General features: G+C 42.5%; 3 protein-coding genes across 3 annotated transcripts; 2 read left to right on the top strand and 1 right to left on the bottom strand.

Moving 5' to 3' along the window:
* Positions 1-2712: 2712 nt before the first annotated feature.
* thap11 (THAP domain containing 11) lies at positions 2713-5172 on the bottom strand. Its single transcript, XM_053512558.1, has 2 exons — positions 3793-5172; positions 2713-3693 (listed from the first exon to the last, which is right to left on the bottom strand). The coding sequence occupies exon 1, from the start codon at positions 5092-5094 to the stop codon at positions 4288-4290; it is 807 nt and encodes a 268-aa protein (XP_053368533.1). The 5' UTR covers positions 5095-5172; the 3' UTR covers positions 2713-3693; positions 3793-4287.
* Positions 5173-6598: 1426 nt separating this feature from the next.
* On the top strand, positions 6599-14505 carry cenpt (centromere protein T). The gene is made up of 13 exons (XM_053512612.1): positions 6599-7198; positions 8086-8197; positions 8284-8428; positions 8510-8603; positions 9063-9199; positions 9477-9555; positions 10306-10457; positions 11393-12046; positions 12909-13454; positions 13533-13632; positions 13717-13866; positions 13955-14059; positions 14156-14505. The coding sequence occupies exons 1-13, from the start codon at positions 7107-7109 to the stop codon at positions 14283-14285; spliced, it is 2496 nt and encodes an 831-aa protein (XP_053368587.1). The 5' UTR covers positions 6599-7106; the 3' UTR covers positions 14286-14505.
* Positions 14506-15235: 730 nt separating this feature from the next.
* On the top strand, positions 15236-19479 carry gfod2 (glucose-fructose oxidoreductase domain containing 2). Its single transcript, XM_053513910.1, has 4 exons — positions 15236-15691; positions 16500-16852; positions 17821-17999; positions 18160-19479. Exons 2-4 carry the CDS (start codon positions 16600-16602, stop codon positions 18829-18831), a joined length of 1104 nt encoding a protein of 367 aa, XP_053369885.1. The 5' UTR covers positions 15236-15691; positions 16500-16599; the 3' UTR covers positions 18832-19479.
* Positions 19480-19849: the final 370 nt, after the last annotated feature.

Here is a 19849-nt window from a genome sequence, read left to right as displayed (position 1 = left end):
ATCTCAGATCACTATCTTGTCTTAATTCAAGTGTGTCACAGTAATAATGTACACACAGCGCCGCGCTACCGTATGAAACGTACATTCACATCAACTACCAAACAGAGTTTTATCAGTAATCTCCCAGAGTTCCCAACTTCGATTAGATCACCGTCTGACCCCACAGAACTCGATCAGGCGACTGAATATTTCGAGTCGACATTTCGCTATACCTTAGATAATGTAGCTCCAGTTAAAAAAAAATTATTAGTGATAAGAAACTTGCTCCCTGGTATAACGATCACATGCGCACTTTAAAACAGACCGCTCGGAAATTAGAACGTAAATGGCGTCAAACTAAATTACTAGTATTTCAAATAGCATGGAAGGAGAGCATCCTGAACTATAGAAAAGCTCTTAGTGTAGCTAGATCAACATATCTCTCCACTCTTATAGAAAATAACAAAAATAATCCTAGATTCTTATTTAATGCTGTAGCCAAATTAACCAGAAATAAGACCACTGCAGAAATCTCCACAACAACATCATGCAATAGTGAGGACTTCATGAACTTTTTTAATAAGAAAATTGTAAATATTAGGCATAAAATTGAGGTTTTAAAACCGAACAATGTAATTGATGCAGATGTTAATCTAGCCATGTCAGATCAGAACCTAGAATACTTTACTCCCCTTGAAGAGAATGAACTAATTTCACTCATCTCTTCTGCAAATTCATCACTCATCTCTTCTGCAAATTCATCAACCTGTATATTAGATCCTGTACCGACTTAAACTATTTTAAACAGATAGTACCAGCAATAACAGAACCCCTGTTGAGAATAATTAATTCTTCACTCAGCATTGGTTATGTTCCAAAATCTTTTAAATTAGCAGTTATCAAACCAATAATTAAGAAACCTGACCTCGACCCCTGTCAGCTGTCCAGTTACAGACCAATATCAAACCTCCCCTTTATCTCTAAGATTCTGGAAAAGATAGTAGCGGAGCAGCTATGCTCATATATACATAGAAATGGCATACATGAACTGTATCAGTCAGGATTTAGGCCTCATCACAGCACAGAGACAGCGCTCGTTAAAGTAGTAAATGACCTCTTACTGGTCTCTGATCAGGGTTGTGTAACTATGCTTGTATTACTTAACTTCAGTGCGGCTTTTGACACCGTTGATCACGCTATTCTTCTTCACAGATTAGAAAATGTAGTAGGAATTAAGGGTACAGCCCTCTCCTGGCTCAGATCCTATCTGACCCATCGTTATCAGTATGTCTGGGGATGATTTTCTCTACCTAGAAAATGGTTCTGGCCTTGACTCCTGTTGGCAACTGTTTCTCTGGGGACTTGACAGCTCGATAGTTCATGTCTACCTGGGTCTTCAATAACTACCTGGACTCCATATTAACATCAATTAACATCAGCTATTATAGCTGAACTGCCTCCCACCCTACACACTGTATAAATGCAGATCATTTACTGCTTTCTGTTTCACCCAGATGAGGATGGGTTCCCTGTTGAGTCTGGTTCCTCTCAAGGTTTCTTCCTATTACCATCTCAGGGAGTTTTTCCTTGCCACTGTCGTCCTCGGCTTGCTCACCAGGGACAAACTGACCATTTTGATTCATACAAATTCACATTTCATACAAACTTAAATAATTCTTTTGATTGTGTAAAGCTGCTTTGCGGCAATGAAAATTGCTAAAAGCGCTATACAAATAAAATTGAATTGAATTGAATTGAACTTAGCCATCTGCTGCTTTTAGTCAACACCTTTATGCCGTTTGCCAGACACAGGTCTACAGAGTCACCTACAATGGCGCTCAGGGGTCTCTTGAAAACTACATCCTCCTGCTGGTTTACTGGGTTCCTGAGGTTTCAGTGCCATTAGCCTAAACACTGTTAAGAGTCTTTTGTTAATCAAAGTACTTTATGAAAAGAAAGGTGTTTAGACGTGGTGTAACAGACTGACAGTGTCTCGCAGAGACAAGGTTACCCTGAGAGATAGAGGGAACAGGTGAAGATATGTGGTTTTGGCCTTTTACACGAGCATCAGTGTGTTAATATGATGCAGCAGCTACAGGAAGCTGGTCGAGGGAGATTAGTAATGGAAAGGTCATAGAGCTGCATCCTGGATGATCCACAGAGGTCAGCTGAAGGTCAGAGGCCAGTAGTGCAACATGGACATGACGAGCTACTGGACATGGGCATGTTTGGTTAGTGATGTGAGCGGAAAAGGACAGCTAATAATTTAAGGTTACTCCAAGGACACATGCAGTGACCAAATGTGAGATCATAGAGTTCTTCAGAGAGATCGTATGATCCTGATGTGGGAATTGATCACCTGCATTAATATTATACACTGATCAGTTGTAACATTAAACCCACGGCCAGGTGGAAGTAGCACTGATGATCACCTGGCAGTGGGCGGGGTTTATTAGGCAGCAGGTGAGAAGTCAGTTCTTTTAAAGTGGAAGTGTTTGACGCAGAAAAAATGGGCAAGTGTAAGAAGCGGGGTGAGTTTGACAACAAGCAGATTGTGACGTCTAGACGACTGGGTCAGTGTGTCTCCTAAACAGCAGAACTTGTAGGGGGTTCCAGGTGTGTAGGGGTCAGGACAGACCATATGTATTTACATAGTAGTGAGTCAAAATAACTTCCACTTCTGTTTCTTTACCTTTTATGGAGTTTTGTGGGCGTTCAGAATCATATCGTGCTGTTATCATCTCCGACTCCTAATGCTGATGAACGATTGTTAAATTTTAAAAGTGGTATAAGACACAGTCAGACTTATAGTTGCAAGAATTTAATAAAAAATAAAAACACAAACATCTTAATAAGAATACCACAAGCGCCTGAAAAATTACAGGATCACGACATCAGAAAATAGACTAAATTTGTTTTTGAAATCAGTGAAGATTTGGGTTGAATTTCCAGATCGTATCAAAATATGACAAACAGGACGTTAAATACATTGTGATGAGTCTCGTCAAATGATGGAAGAGTGTAAGAGACAGAGAGAGCGATCATGCTGGTAGTCGTGAAGAGTCTAGAATTGTCTACTGTACATGCTTTAGTCAGTCCTGCACACTGCACACTATGGTGTTCCTCAGGCTGCAGGTCACCCAGGGTCAAATCTCAGTGTATTCTCCTCACAGACTCGTCTGCTGAGCCTCTGATACTGGAATCTCTCGTCTGATTCAGCAGGTAACCGGTTAGTACTTCTCCATTACATTATCATATTGGGCAGTTAGGAAGGTCAGCAGGTCATGTGGGCGTGACCAGAATTATAAATATTTATGATGCAAGATATCCAATTAGATGTTAAGTTGCAGTATGTATTCATTACTTAATTACTTAATATATTTTCAACAATTGATTTTAATGATTTAAAAAGATCTACGCTGTCCACAAGTTTCTAATTTCTTACAGAGACGGCAGCGGTATCGGATCAGAACCAAAACACTGATGGGTTTTGTGTTGCAAATGGAAAACCTCAGTGCATTTCCAAGGAACAGACAGGAAGTTGGTTTGTCACAGAAAGTGACATCATCGCCTTAAAGATGTGAAACAGAAGTCCTAAAGTCCTTAACTTGGTGTGGCGTACTCCCTTGTTGTGTGTGGGGGAACTATCTCTGACGAGGACACATTCGGTATCTTTAGTTGATATATTTTACCTTGAACTGTAGGAAAAGTGACCTACAAGTAAAAAAAAAAAAAAAAGGAGAAATGTAAATTTATCCTAAACACAAACTACACACTAAAAAAAGAACTAAAAGTGTACTGGACCGAACTGACCTAGTGCCAAAGTACGGGACTGTTCGGTACCCTTTCTAGTCTGAGCATGTAGGGCTGGGCGATGCGGTGAGAATTTCGTTGAATCTTCTTTCTGTCCCTGTTAGAAACATTATGTGATGATATTATGGCTGGGGGCGTGTCCATAGTTGCATACGCGTGCATATTGACAAGCCATGGTGATGATGTTATTCCTTTCTTGGGTATTAAAACAATGAGAATATAATAATGATGTTTTCCTGGTGATTTTATGACGTCATTGACGATCACCCAGAAGCTCAACACACACACACACACACACAGGTTGTACAGGTGGTAAAAACGTCACGAAAGATCAACCAGTCCTAGTGATTTAACACTGAAACTTCAAAAAAAAAAAAAATAAAAAAAAATAAAACACAAATAAACTCACACACTCACACCCCTACACACCCCACCCATACTGTCCTGTCCCAGTCCTCGGCCCGGTGTGTGTGTGTGTGTGTGTGTGTGTGTCTGTCAGACTTTCTTCCGGACCGAGCCGATCCCACACATCGCGCGGTCGCGCTCGCGCAGCTCCTCCTGCAGGCGCGCCTCGCTCACGCGCAGCTGGCGGATGGTGTTCTTCATCTCCTTCATCTTCACCTCCATGAGCGCGATGATGTCCCGCTGCTCGTTCAGCTTCCTCAGGAGCTCCGCCGAGGTGGTGCCGGTGGTCAGGGAGTACGAGTGCTCCTCCCCGCACAGCGCCAGCAGCGGACCGGGCTGATCCGGAACCACCGGCACCACCGGCACCACCGACACCACCGGAACCACCAACACCTCCGCGTCCTCGGACTTCAGCGCCGTGCACGAGCCCTCCGCCGGTAACGATACCGGTACTGATGACGACGATGATGAAGATGACACGGGTGTGATGTACTCCCCGTTCTGTCCGATCTGCACCAGGAACTCGGGCTCGTCCTGCCCCTCTCTGTGGTTCGCCCCGGCGCTGGTGAGGACGTGCGCAGACGCGGGCGCAGACGCAGCGTGGACCTTCCTGCCCCTGCCGCGCCGACTTCTCCGCTCGTTCACGCCGCGTAACGGGAAGAGCGTCGGGACTCGGATGGTGTAGGTCTTCCTGCCCCCGGGGAAGTGCACGCTGCACACGCGGTGCCCGGTGGTGGGCTGGAAGGTGCTGAAGCAGCCGCTCACTCCGGCCCGGGAGATGTTCTTCAGCCAGATCTCGCGCTGTGTCGGGTCCTTCGGGAAGGTGTAGAACCGGAGCTCGCGGTCCCGGTGCGAGTTATTATAACATCCGGGCACGCAGCACGTGAAGCCGGGCATAACGGGGCCGCTCTCCCGCTCTCCTGAACACCCTCACACAAGTTTCTCTGGGGTTTTTCTTTTCTTAATCTTCGTGCGCTGTTATCAAATGCAGCGGCCTAAAAGCGGAACTACACGTCCCACAATACTTACAACTTCCTGTTTTCTTTTTCTGAAAGCGCGTTGATGAGCGCCGTGTCTGCGCAGAGCGTGCGCATGTTCCAGAGCTTTCTGCGTGAATAATCACCGCACTGCGCAGGACTGCGCTGACCTCAGAGCTCAGGACTCGCACTGAGAATACTGAACACTCAGATCATCTTAAATCACAATAACACATGTTAGAGGAGGGGGAAATCACGTGACCTTACAGAGTAAATAAGGTTCATGGCTGTAGAGATAAAAACTATACAAAATAATCTAATTAAAATACATATAGAGAAACTGAATATTGTAAGATAAAAAAAGATTTAGCTTTCAACTTTAATCCAAATGTACAAAATAATGTGTGTTTGTGTGTGTCAACTGTATACCTGTTAACTTTTTATTTCAAATATATAAATGCTTCATTTAAAGAAGAAAAAGGAGACATATGCTTATTTTATAAATGTTAAGCAAGAAACAAAATGTAATATACTATACAGTATATTGGTTAAATATATAGAGCCTATACAAATTCAAATTCAAATTTTATTTGTCACATACACAGTCATACACAGTCATACACAGTACGAAATGTAGTGAAATGCTTATACGACTGCCATTGACCCTAAAAGAGAATTAAAGTTTACAAATAAGAAATAAATATGAATAAAAGAAATACGATAGAAAATTAAATAGAAAAATTAAATTAAACTAGGAAAAATAGAACTAAAAATAAAATAGAAATATGATGTACATAAAAATAGAAATATACTGTACAAATTGAAATATACTGTACTGGGTGTGCAAATATGCATAGAACAAAGTGTCTTTGTGCAAAGGTTATTAAAGTGTCTTTGTGCATTGGTCCAGGATGTAAACGTAAACATGTAGTGTAGTTGTGAAGGTAGGTGTGCAAAGTTATTAAAGTGTCTTAAAGTGTCTTTGTGCAATGGTCAAGTTAAAAAGCTGTACTCTTTAAACTCAAATATTTGAATATTTAAAGGATATGAGAAAAAAAAACTAAAAAATCCGAATAAGAATGAGTTTTATTGCCAAGTACAAGGAATTTGTTTTAGTGACAGAGCTTCCAGAACAAAACAAATGACAAGACAAAACAGCACCACACACACACACACAAACAAAAAACGTTTACAACAAATGCAGTAGGGTGTGAGATGCTTTCAAATAAGTTACATAAATATCTGTGGTTTTGCACATATACTGTATTTATTGACAGTGAGAAGAATGTTTAACTGTTCATGAGGTAAATTGCCTGGGGGGGGGGAGGGTGAGGGGGGGACTGTTCTTGTGCCTGGGTGTGAGGAGTCCAAAGTAATATTCTGAGCCCTTATCTATACTCTGGATATATATAAAATTATTTTTTGGTTAAAAAGGGAAAAGAAAAAATTCACCAGTTCGCCTTTATTCATTAGAAAGTCCCCAATTTTTTAATGTGAAAATTTAGCTAGCTTGTGAGTTTATAAACAATGAGTACATATGATAATAAACAAAGGTTAACGATGGTAAATAATCAGACAACTAAATACACAAACTGTTTTTTTTTTTTTAATATTAAAGGCTACACGATAAACTATAAATTATAGAACATATTTAAGGATGTCTGCTTTCATAATACATTATAAACAATCAGTTAATGAATACATGAACTATAACTGTACTTTACTCGTTCGCGAGATGTAGGCTGCAGTAACCGGAAGTGAAACTGCAAAACTACAGATCCCATGAAGCACGCGCGCGCGGGTAGGTGAGCGCGGGAGATGACGTCAGCCCGGATTCTATTTGAATCTGCTGTTGGTGTTAGCAGAGAAGCTTCAGTCACTTGTGTTCATCTGGTACATTTTTCAAAGGAAGATATTTGATTTCCGCGTGTGATGGACCCCACGGAGGAGGACGATGTGTCTGCGCGAGTTTTACTCAGAAACGTCCTGCAGACGGACACGCAGCGCTCTCCCGTCACCAGGAGGCGAGTACTGTAGCTAGCTTAGCGGTTAGCATCTAGCGGTGTGTGTTTGTGTCATCATACAGTTAGAGGGGGAAAAACAATCTAAAACCAAAAGTCTTTACTCTTTTTGTCGTGTTGTTTTGTCTTGTGATCGTTTTGTTCTGGAGGATCTGTCACTAAAACACATTCCCTGGACGTGCAAGAGGGGTGGCATTAAAACCTTCTGCTTCTGATCTTAAAGTAAAATAATAAAAAAACAAAAACAGTGGGCTTTCTATACACTCATTCATTTCATTTACATACGGTTCAGTACAGGACCCTAAATCAACACAACGTGTTTTTAAAAAGATTCAAAGTTGAACAGATCATTATATCTTAGATCACACCCAGTAAAGGGTGCGCAAACTTTTGAGTTGGAGTCCTTCTCGTTCATTTGTTTTCAGTATTAATATCTCAACACGTGCGGATTCTTTTTCAGAAACATCTTTAAAGCAACACACACACACACACACACACACACACACAGATTCTCATGTCATTATTTATAAAAATCAGTTTGTTTAGGGGTGCACAAACTTTTACACACAGCAGTAATTTATTCAATTGCGCTTCCTTCAGAGTTCAGTCTGTCTTCTGTACTGTGTACATTTATAACAACAACAATAATACAAAAATAATGAAAAAAATAAATTCTGTAAAATGTTTAGTATTTTATTATTTAAAGTTCAGACTTTGTTACAGTAATTATTACTAAATGTTTCATGTTGTTATCTCAGAGAAAGTGCTGTGATATTATTGATCATGATCTCAGTTAATTAGTCCAGCTCTTATTATCGCAGCATTTTACACTTTGTTAAGATCGTAGCTGTTTTTATTTGTTTTCATTAACGAATCTTCTCATTCTCCAGCGCGTCTCGTGATCAGCAGCTTTCGCGTACGCGGAGGAGTTCCAGACTGAGGAACACGCCTGAGACGCCTCACGTTGCTCTCCGTAACAAACTCAAACAGAAGCTGCATGAGGTACGACTAGTTCCACAGACGTGTCTTTCTTTATACACTGTAATTGGTTCAATAAACATTTACGCTTAACTCTGATCCGAGTCCAGACGGCCGCTCAGTCTCCGCCCCCGCCCAGTAAACGTGCCCGGTCTCAGGGCAGGACGCTGAAGACGCCGGCTGTGCTTCCCTCTCCCGCGCTGTACGACGATGACGTCACGCCTCGCGGGCTGCTCAGGGGCATCATCCGGACGGGTGAGTACGCACACGTATCGACGCTTCGTGCAGCCTGACGTGACGTGCGCTCACTGTGAACTCGTGTGTTGTGCTTTTCAGAAGCGGAGGCGTCTCTGCTGCTCTCGGGTCAGACTGCCGTGCCTAAGGGGGATCAGCAGGAAGCAGAGACGAGTCACCATAGCAACAGACGCAGGTGGGCGTGCCTCCAGAGAAACTAATCCTCTGGATAGGTCTAATCAAACGTCTGAGATTAATCATTAATCGATAAGTTTCATTGTCGTGGTGATTAAGTCTTTATTACGTGTTTATAACAACATCCAAATCATCATTTTAATAAAAGAGGAGCTCCTAGCGTGTAAAGCACACACACATCTGATAAATAAACACAAAGCTGTTTAAAGGTCATTAGGGAAGATTAGATCTCCGCCCACTTTCACATAACTCCGCTCCCTGTAGAATCATTCCAGACCGGAAGTCATTTTTCCAGTTGGGTTTTCCCAGGAACAGTGAGGTCATTAAACCCTAAATACACAGCTACAGTTTACATGTAAAGGAAAAGAAAATAATCTATTACTATTTTTACTTTTTTTTGCGCCTTTAATGACTGCTTAGGAAAAATTGATTTTTTTTGTGTGTGTGTGCGCGCTCTTAGTGACGGTGTGTCTGGACTCGAGCTGCCTGACTTGGCCACAGAACCACTGACTCACCTGGTCCGTGGGATGAGCCGCAGGAGGCCGGCGCCCACTTTTAACGTCTCTGCCTTTGAGAAACAGCTGGACCAGACATCAGGTACTGGAACTCGGATTCATATCACAGTTCGTCAGTTAAATGAGAAATTTTGATTCTGTTTGATCCAGAATAATCCATGAAGTGATCTATAGGACAAGACATTACTGTTATCAGAATCAAGTAAACATTCATGATGGAGGACTGAGCTAACAGCGTATTCATTCTCCGTATGGGTTTAGTGTACGCCACTGGTCATCCTCACACAGCAGTCTGCAGCAGTCCGAGGGAGGTAGTGATGTCATGTCAGAGGGTGATAATTGGTGTGTCTTTATTTCAGGTGAAGAAGAGGAGCTGGCCGTCCCTCAGGAGAATCCAGATGTCAGTAAGGAGCAGGATCTCTCTGCAGGATCGAAAAGGTAAACATTTCCCACATGTCTCAGTCTGTAATGCGGGGGTAGATTTATCCCAGGAAGCGGGGTAATTAGGTGCTGCTACCTGTTTCGGTGCCTTATTTGTTTTTGTGTCTGTTCCCGGGACATTGTATTTTTTGTCCTTTTACTGTAAGTACTTATTATATTTATTCATGCATACTTAATATTCACACATCTCCCCCCTGAGTTCCATTTTTTTTCGTTTTCTAAAATAAATAATCGATCGTATCTCTTGTATAAATCTATAATTCCAAATCCTCTAATGTTTATCTGCAAAAGATAAAAGGATCACATGACCAAACGCGATGCTGTCATAAGAGTTCACAGACACACACCACTGCAACCGGAAATCTCTTATCACACGTCTTTATGTGAGTGACACACGGATACGTGAGCATCATCTCAGGCGACGTGGGAGAATAACGGCACAGACACCACTCTGAGGAACTAATCCTGTCTGAAGACTAACAAATAAATTATTTTTGATTCATAATCATAATTAATTCTCCATGGAAATTTAAAGATTACTAATTGAATATTAATAATTTTATAGCTTTGGGCGGAGCGAAATTACAAATCATTTATGATTAGGTGTGTGTGTGTGTGTGTGTGTTCTCCTTTTATTAAAAATTAACTAACTTTTTTCCCCCAGCATGTCTCAATTTTACACACCAGTGACTCCTGGGATATTGGTTCTCCCTTCCTCACTGAACACATGTTATTGTTCTGTCTCAGTGTCCTCAGCCTCACCTTGAAGACGCCGTTCGTGAACCTCCCCTCCGAGAGGGCGGGTCTGAGGCGAAAAGCGTCCGGGCGACGGAAGGGGGTTTCCGTGGACGCGTTCGATGAGGCCATCCAGAAACGCTTAGAGGCACGTGATATCCAAGGTGCTGCACTGATCTCATCTTTACACCACAGCACTGCTGAATCCTGGCCTCTGATTGGTCAGAAGGTGTTGATTAGTTTTTCATCACAGGTTTTTATTAATAAATGAAACGGAACAGCTCAGTCATAGCGATTTGTACTGCGGATGCTCCGTTAGCAACGAACAGATTGGAGCGTGAGGTATGATTTTTATGACTTTATTTCCAGTGCCAAAATGTATATAGCCAGCTCCATATTTATTGGCACCCATCGTTAATAAGGATATAAATAACAGTCAGTTCGATCATGGCTCGGGTGTTCTGAGAAAACTTACTACTTTCCAAGCACTAGTGAGACACTGGGATCAGTGCATTGGTGTATCAGGGGATTCTATAGAGACATAAAGGGTGTGTTTACTCTCAGGACTGAGTTCTGTTATTCTGTACAATCAAAAGTCCCGCTTTGAGTCGAACATCACTTGGAGATTTCCTCACTTACCAACAATGCAGTTATATTATTCAGTCGGAAATAAAATATAATAAATGTTTAGTACTAATAAATAGTTTTGAACATGCTTTTACATTTTAAGTGAAAATGGAAATTTCTAGGTGTAAGAATTTAACAATGTAAATAATTAAACATTTTATAACTTTTTTTTTTGTTACATTTTCAGTTCATTTTTCAAAATGTTAAAACATTTATGATTAATAAAGTGTAAGATTTAAATGAAAGGTAAATATTTCTAACTTTAAGTAAAAAGTTTTGCACCTTAGTTTATCTGGTTTGAGTTGTAATTACTTTTTTTTTTACTTAGTGTTAGAATGAATAAGTATTAAATGTTAAATTGATTAAAAAAAAATGTATTACGTAGTGAATCACAATACTGATATTATAATAATCTTATTGTCTGGCCCTGCTCCTGAAGCTCCTCCCTTTTTGTTTGTGCTTTGATGATCAGATTATACAGCAGTGCAGGATGGAGGAACTCTCCAGGACTCGGACTGGCAGAAGTTCACTCTGGGTTTGAGTAACGTCACCGTGCCGGAGCTCACCACACACGTGATGATGAGCAACACGGAGCTGTACGCCCACCCACAGGCCTCCGAGCTGCGAGATGCTGATGGAGAGGTTACAGAGGCGGAGATAAGAGATAACCATGGTGGTGATGGAGAAGAACTTCAGGACGTTGTCCAAAATGAACTTAAAGTTCGTGAGAGCAGTGTTTCCAAACCTAACAAAGATCCTTCAGAAGCCCTGGAGCCGGATTCCCAGAGTCGGGAAGAGGAGGACGATGTGGAGATGATTCCTCCGTCACCAGGGGGCCACGGCATGTCCTTGAGTCCCGAGGATATCCCGTTCGCTCCGACTCAGGCCATGGTAGAGCGCGAGCCTCAGGAGCAGGAGGAGAGCGAGTCTGCTGTACAGGAAGCTCAGGTGGAGAAGATGGACCAGGGAGAGGGTGAAAGCATTCATGGGGAGGAGCTATCACATCTGCCTCAGCGAATCACCCGGAGAGCGTACCACTCGGAGGGCGGAGCCATCAGGGATGGTGTGATGGCACGAGGCAGAGGAGCGAAGAGCCTCGGGATGGATCAGGATCTCACTGAGAAACGTAAGTAACCGTCAGGAGATAAAGTGTGTGATGCTTTAATAAATACTTAGAGAGAAAAAGCATGTTGAATGAGTTGCAGAAAACTTAAAATATTTCTCTATATTAAGACCTACTATCTCTCTCTTTAGTGGTATAAACTAGTTTGGGGGTGGAGCTACAGAGAATCGCAGTTTGTGATGTCAGGGTGGGAATCACCAGGTCCACCTGATACAATATTATTAAACATGTATCCTGATTCTGTATCATGGTCTTAACATCAGCATGAAAGTGTCGGCTGGTATCGCTGGTGTCTTAGTCCTCTGTTAGAGACATCTGTGAAACAATCTTAGGAAACAATTCACTCCGAGTGTACGTTATTGTTGATGAAGCATTTGTTGTGATGGAGATTATTTTAAAGTTAATTTCAGAATTTCACAAATAAATAAAAGAAAAAGAAATGAAGTAGAAACTCCAAGCACACACAGTCCAGCTACAGATGTTGATCTCTATTATAAAACACATCCAGCAGCATGAAGGAGACCGACAAACGAGAAAATCTTCCCAAGTCTGTTCTCATGGACTCTCTATCATCCAAAGCAAACAGTATAAATTTGTTCCAGTTCGTTTACACTCTCCTGAAGGGTTTGTGATCTCCTCCATACGCCACACACAGCTCACTGATCAGTGAAAAGAGTCGTTCCATATATTTATAGCTTCATTTACACGCATTCAAGCACCTTCAACTGAAACAAACAAGTGAAGACATGCAGCACTCGTTCTGAGTGAGTTTGGAGTTTTTCCTTTTCTTGGTGCAGATTTGCACCAGATTTGCCAGATATCCCACACACTTGAGTAAAACTGAGTGTCTTCGTTTCCTGTGTAGAACTGCAGAGTTTGGCTGGTGGAACAGAGCTGGAAGAGGTGTTCAGTATGGAGGTGGAGAAAGAGTCTGCTGAGACTCCTCATCGCAGCCCTGCGTCATCCTCAGCCATCCACGCTGCAGATCCTGAGCCGTCTCTGACACAGAACGTTGACCAGGAGGAAGTTCACCGTCGCCGCCAATCAGAACACGAGGAGGTCATTGTCTCGGTTCATCTTAGCCCCACTGTCAACTTTTCTGCTGGTGAGGAGGAGGAGGAAGAGCAACAGCAGGAAGAAGAAGAAGAGGAGGAACAAGATCAGGAGAAAGAAAAAGTGGAGGAGGAACAAGAACAGCAGCGAGACGTGGAAGCGATGCCTGAAGAGGACGACGAAGAGCAGCAGCAGGAAGTAGAAGAAGAGGAACAAGATCAGGTGGAAGCACTGCAGGAAGAGGAGGACGAAGAACAGGAGCCGCAGCAACAAGAATTTGAAGAGCTGCAGGAAGAGGAACATGATCAGGAGCCGGAGGAGGAGGAGGAGGAGGAGGAGGAAGACAACCAGAGTGAAGGTTAGACTATAACACTTTCAGTTTGTATATTTTAGTTTTTATTGTTTTTAACATGTGCATGTGTATTTAACCTCACAGAGCTCTCGATGCAGACCCCAGGGTTTATCAGACAGCGGAAGCAGGTGTCCACTCCCGGTGCTCTGGCCACACCCACCGTCCTCAAAGCTCAGAATGCTGGGTAATCTGTTTATAAATTTAAATGTGATAAACTTGTTTAGTGGATTATAACCCGTACACGACTCACTCTGATGCATATTTTCAGTCCTGCACCGAAAGTCGTGAAGCCACGCTCGAGACGCACGCCTCACAGCGCCTCCGCCGGCGTCCTGCCGAAGAGCTACGTCATGAGCGTGTTTAAACACTTCGCCAAAACGAAGGTGGCCAGCGACGTCTATCCCGTCATCAGTGACATGTAAGTTGAATTATTTCATTTTATTTTTTTACAGTAAAGGGAGCGTTATTAATCGGGGTCTGAGTGTTGATTCTATGTCCTGTCTCAGACTGCAGAGGTATTTCGATCGTCTGGCGGAAGACCTGGAGGTGTACTCGGCCCACGCCAAGAGGAAAACCATCGAGGTTGAGGATGTTGAGCTCCTCATGAGAAGGTGCGTTAGATGTAGAAGACTAGATGAGGAATGTAGGTTTATTTCCTGTTTCTGGAAAATCAGGTCATCTGTTTTCGTTTTTTCCCCCCTTTCTAGGCAGGGCTTTGTAACGGACAGCACGCCGCTTAACGTCTTAATCGAGAAATTCCTCCCGCTCGAATACAGGAAGCTCCTCATCCCCGTCGCAACCAGCGGCAACAAAGTCGTTCCTGATCTGCGGAGATGAAGCGCCCACACAGATCTCTTACAGTCCAATTTTCATTGGTTCAAATGTCATTACTTTGGATCTTTTGGTGTTTTATTTAACCTTCCCAGGCTGCAGATGGACACTAAAGGTCAAAATTATTATTTTTTTTTTTTGGTTTGTTTGTTCGTACGTTTGTTTCCTACTTGTTTTGGACATTTTGTTGAATATAGATTATAAATAAACCTTTAAATATGCTGCTTTAAAATGCCTAGTTTTAATCTGTAGTGTCTTTACTCGTGTTTGTTTGTACTGCTGCAAAAGTACTGGCACCCATTCGGACAGCATGCCTGGTCCGGGAGAATACTCTCCGTCCTGTACATTTCATTGCGTTTTTCTGCTCTAATGCAAGCACTGCACCCTTGAGTCGGGTGTGTTAAAGGAAATCTGCACATGGATGACCCTATCGGCACGACTGACATGTTTAATACATCGTCCTGTCCTGTAACCCTGCTAAAGTCACGTTCATCGATAATACTTTAGTTGAGTAATATTGAAATCAGCAAAAGAGAACGCCTTACTATTTGTTTCTTATATTTTTATTTAGATCTTTAACATGCTTGTGTATTTGAGGGGTTTCTTTTTCTGAAATCTATTTATTTATTTATTTTTTCTTAAACTACTCTGCATGATTTAGGGTAATTGACTTGAAGAAAACACATAAGGTACATGGCAACAGAACAGGCTCCTGGACATTATATTTACACTGCAGTTTATAGCCTATAGTAATTTAATCAGTAGAGAAAAAAATATATAGATTTGCACTAGTTCATCTTTATGTTTTTTTTTTCATTTTTTTATTACTACTTTAAAGGTTAAAATAGTCTTCACTCATGTGCATGCTCCCAGACAGAATTCGACAATTCTCCTGTAAAACTCGCCTTTCACCTCCACTGGGGTGCCAATACTTTGTACAGCGCAGCGTCTGATCGCCATCTCTGATCTGAGACCTGGCAGGATGATAACATAACGTCACGTGACATAAATACGCTTTTGAACAGGATGGGCGTAGAAGTGGGCGTGGCGAATGACATGCGCTGGCTCGCTGGTGGTGGGCTGCCTGGTGGTGCGCATGCGCGGAGTATTGGCTCGTTTCTGTGGTCGGACGCGTTTGTGATGGTCCGAGAGCTCACCGCTCTTACTGGGGAATAAAACAACACTGGATTAAAACATAAACACGTAAAGGAATGTGAACCCTGTCAGAATGATACGGCATGGATATCGTCTGTTTTTTCCCTGAAGAGAAGTGAGTTTATCTTGGTCGGATCTGAGGAGGGAGGCGGCCCGGATGCTAGTCAGGATTTCTCTCAGGAGATTTTATTATCCGAGAAAAAATAACTAAAAGAGGATTTTTATTTAAGGAAAGGATTTTCCAAAAAGTAGTTTGGGTAAGTATAAAAGATTACGATTATTATTCAGTCGCTTTGAAACTAATCCTGGGTATAATGTAGATATTTATTAGCTAGCTAGAGAGCTAACCCTTTTAATTAGCATAAACTCCCATTCTCCTCACAGGAAATCCAGCAGTTTATTATTCATATATATATATATATATACTTTATTATTAATTTTACTAATTAAATTACATGCATGATTTATTTATATGTATTATCAATAAAAAAAATCTCTCTATTAAATTAATAGTAAATGGGTAGAAATTTGAAGTGTAAAAAGTTATAACGCTTAGAATTATATATCTGCAATTACATAGTTTATTTTCTAAATGTATTTCTAAATAAAAAATGTTAAAATTTAAATATAAAATATTTAATACTGTTAACGCATACATTTATTTAATAAAAAAAGGGGGGAGTATACATGTATCGTTTTATAAAAAACAAAGTGCAACCATTTTTAAAATTAATTTAAACATTTTATAAATAATAAAGGTTTAACTGCATTAGGAATGGTGAATAATTAAGTGAGACTGAATGAGGATGATATTTTAAGTGAAATTTTAGTAAGGGGTGCGGCAGGGGGTGAACCTTTACACTCCTGTGTGTTCGATCTTGTTTTGGTTCTGGCTCGGCTCATGTTGATTGATTTTCCGTGGTGCTGTGCGACCTGTGAAGGTGAAATGATAAATATTCGAGGGGTGTTGCGGTTGGAAAGGCAGTGACTTTGACAAGCCGTTAATAAATTCATCAGTTCATGATCAGTCCATAATTCTCTCTCTCTCTCTCTCTGTTTTTTTAGGATTATCTTCTCGTTATTTGGAGTTTCAGCAACAGGATGTGTGTAATAACTGACAGAGTGTGAGCGCAGCAGGCTTGTGTGTGTGTGCGTGCTGAGCAGCATGTTGCCGGGTGTGGGTGTGTTTGGGACGGGGCAGACCGTGCGCTCCCTGGTGTCCTTACTGCAGGAGGAAGGGTTCCCGGTTCAGGCCGTCTGGGGCCGGACGCAGGAGGAAGCGGAACGTCTGGCTGATGATCTCAGCATCCCCTTCGCTACCAGCCAATCAGATGACGTCCTGCTGCGACAGGAAGTCCACCTCGTGTGTATTCTGACGCCGCCGCCGCACACGCGCCAGATCGCTGTGAAGGCACTGGGTGAGACCCGTCATTTATCTCCCGCTTTCTTTATCTCGAATGTCTGTGTACAGAACCGACCGGGTTGTGTTCCTTCCTCGACCGCACCCATTGCTGGGCGCTCGCTCACTCACACACACACACAGGAATTGTGCTTTCCATGTTGATAAATTGTTTCCTGAAATTGTTTTATACCTGCTACAGGAGTAAACCTCTGTTCAATGTTTTTTTTTTGTTATCGGCATACATGTTTGTAAGTATGAAGAAAAACAGAAAACGTAATAAATATAATAAGAATATTCATTTCACAGGAACATTTACACAAATGAACAGGTTTACTTGGGCATTAATTACCAAGTGCATTAGCTGTATGCTTAACCACACCCACAAAATACGATAAAAGGGCAAAGACAGCTGAACGTGACCATGAAACGGTGAAAGAAAGTCATACATGGTTTTCTACAATAACGCTCACTACTCCCCCTGTTCCCCTGATGTCCTCAGCATCAGAGGCAAAATGCTACCCGCCCACTTCCACCTGCGTGAGCTCACAGACAGAAGCCTGTGACTGGCTAGTATGTCTTCGCTCAGTCATGTTTGTTGAGTGTTAAAATAAAAAATAAAACTCAGTTCATTGTATTGCCTGGGTATTGTGCTTTACAAACGGGTAGATTGAGGGGAGGGTTAGTACACTGGATCTGTGGATTTCTTTCTTTCGAGAGTTTCATAAAATTGTAATTGTGTAAGTAAAGTAAATCCGTGTCTTAAACATGTTCCTGTAATCTGGATGTAAAATCACACAATCTCTTTAACAGTTATTATAGAGAAATATTTTATAAATAAATTGTTGTTTTCTCCAGTGTGATAAACGAGGCGAGGTGGTGTTATTAAATGTGTCCAGGCAAGTGTTTTCCTCCCTGCTGCTTCACAGCTCTAATTTTAGCTCCTGTAAGTAGACGAGTCTCTTATCTGTATGTGCGTGTGTGTAGGCATTGGAAAGAATGTGATCAGCGAGCAGGCCGCTACGCTGACTGATGCGTATACGATGGTGATGGCGGCACGGTATTACCCGCAGCTAATGAGCATCATGAACAACGCTCTGCGCTTCCTTCCCGCCTTCATTCTGATGAAGCGCCTGCTCGCAGAGGGCTACTGTGGAACGCTGCAGGTAAACACTCACACGTACACGCCGTCACGTTTACACCCGTTGTAAAATACGACCTAAAGACAGGTCATACACTGTTAAGACTCAGGGTGGTCGTGGCTCTGCGTACGCTATGTACGGACGTGTATTTAATGTTCATGTGAGATTGGTTTATCTCTCGCAGGTGTGTGAGGCACGTGTGTACGGCGGCTCATTGCTAAGCCAGTCGTACGGCTGGGCGTGGGAGGAGCTGATGGGCGGCGGCGGCTTGCACACTGTCGGCTCTCGCATTATTGACCTGCTGAGCTACCTGACTGGGGGGCGGGCCGTTCGCGTGCACGGAATGCTCAGGACCTTTGTGCGTCACGGTGGTTCGGGCGGCGGCATCCGCTCTGTCACGGCCGATGACTACGCCTGCTTCCAGCTGCTCATGGCAGGGGGCGTGGTCTGCAACGTGACACTGAACTTTAACCTCCCGGGTGCCGAGCTTCACGAGGTCATGCTGGTGGGGTCGTCCGGCAGACTGGTGGCCAAGAGCACCGAGCTGTACGGCCAGCGCAACGGCACCAAGGGGGAGGAGCTTCTTTTGAGCGATACTGTCTCAGGGGCAGGGCCTTCAGTCTCGGGATTGAAAGCGATGGTGACTCATTTGCGCGAGTCGTTCCAGGCGCAGGAGGACCGGCGCTCGTGGGTGCAGCATTCAGTCGCCATGGCGGCTACGTTCGAGGATGGGCTGTACGTTCAGACAGTGGTGGACGCTATCAAAAGGTCGAATCGTAGCGGCGAGTGGGAGAGCGTGGACATCAGGACCGAGGACGTGGATCCAAATCAGAACCACAGAACCACCCCGCTCTGAACTGGAAGTATTCAGAAACGCCACCTTCCCATACACCTGGTGTTTATTCAGCGTCGTCCATCAGCCGCTCGTCCTCGCAGTTTAATATCAGGATGAATATCTGAGAATCACATCACGGTGCTAAAGGTTTGACTGTGTGTCTGTTGATGCCTTAAAAAAATTAAAAGGTCAGATTTATAAACCTCAACACTACAGATTAGATGGTTTGATCAGAGACACACCTCACTCACATCAGACTTCTAAACAAACATTACTCACTACACTACGCACGCCTGCTGTGAATACAGTGCACTTCAAGAATGTTCTTTACACAACACTACTATCACACACACACACACACACACACACACGCTCATGGCACTGCACAATGAAAACAAACAGTGTTCTGTTCTTTTACCTCTTTCTGTTTAGTATTTGTGGTAAACACCGAGGGTAGTTTTAAAAAGTCATTCACTGAAATATATTTTTAGGAAAGAAGAAACTTTGAAGAATTATTATTTCCGTTTTTTATTTTATGGGGGTTATATAAACAGGCACATGCATATCCTTTACATTTCAGCACCAGACTTCGTACTGTAAACTCTGATATTATTACAACAGATCAGTGAACGTTTCTCTATGTTATGATTGTACACTTTCTCTTGACTTCTTCATGACTTTAGAGGAAGGTTTATCAATAATCTGAGTTTATTCTAATAATTATAATCCGACTCGTCTGAAATGTGCTTAATGTGCAGTGTACTGCAGATATTAACTATATTAACTTCTCTTAAGTTTATTTAATAAAAGTTTATGAAGCCGGTTTAAGCTGGGCGGTGGAGGAAGTTCCACCGTGTTGTATAGGAAGTGGATCGTTGTGCAGATCTGTTGGAGTTGAACTCTGCTTTTATACAGACTGAAGAAACACTGGAGTTACATCACTGGAAATAGTGTGTGTGTGTTTGCGTGCGCATGCACCCGAATGAATCTTTAAGCTACATGACTGGATGTTTAGCTGTGAATATTTTTAGTTTTTGTT

Source organism: Clarias gariepinus, chromosome 15, assembly GCF_024256425.1.
Source record: "Clarias gariepinus isolate MV-2021 ecotype Netherlands chromosome 15, CGAR_prim_01v2, whole genome shotgun sequence".
NCBI classification, from domain to species: Eukaryota; Metazoa; Chordata; class Actinopteri; order Siluriformes; family Clariidae; genus Clarias; species Clarias gariepinus.
Note: the sequence above shows the minus strand (reverse complement) of the source record. Positions and strands in the feature narration are given on the sequence as shown.

Excerpts from the sequence above, each read along its gene's own strand:
- thap11 (XM_053512558.1), bottom strand. The coding sequence starts at position 5,094 with ATGCCCGGCTTCACGTGCTGCGTGCCCGGATGTTATAATAACTCGCAC.
- cenpt (XM_053512612.1), top strand. The coding sequence starts at position 7,107 with ATGGACCCCACGGAGGAGGACGATGTGTCTGCGCGAGTTTTACTCAGA. Across the intron at positions 13,867-13,954 it reads TATCCCGTCATCAGTGACAT|ACTGCAGAGGTATTTCGATC; the intron begins GTAAGTTGAATT and ends GTCCTGTCTCAG. Across the intron at positions 14,060-14,155 it reads GTTGAGCTCCTCATGAGAAG|GCAGGGCTTTGTAACGGACA; the intron begins GTGCGTTAGATG and ends CCCCCTTTCTAG.
- gfod2 (XM_053513910.1), top strand. The coding sequence starts at position 16,600 with ATGTTGCCGGGTGTGGGTGTGTTTGGGACGGGGCAGACCGTGCGCTCC. Across the intron at positions 16,853-17,820 it reads GATCGCTGTGAAGGCACTGG|GCATTGGAAAGAATGTGATC; the intron begins GTGAGACCCGTC and ends GCGTGTGTGTAG. Across the intron at positions 18,000-18,159 it reads GCTACTGTGGAACGCTGCAG|GTGTGTGAGGCACGTGTGTA; the intron begins GTAAACACTCAC and ends TATCTCTCGCAG.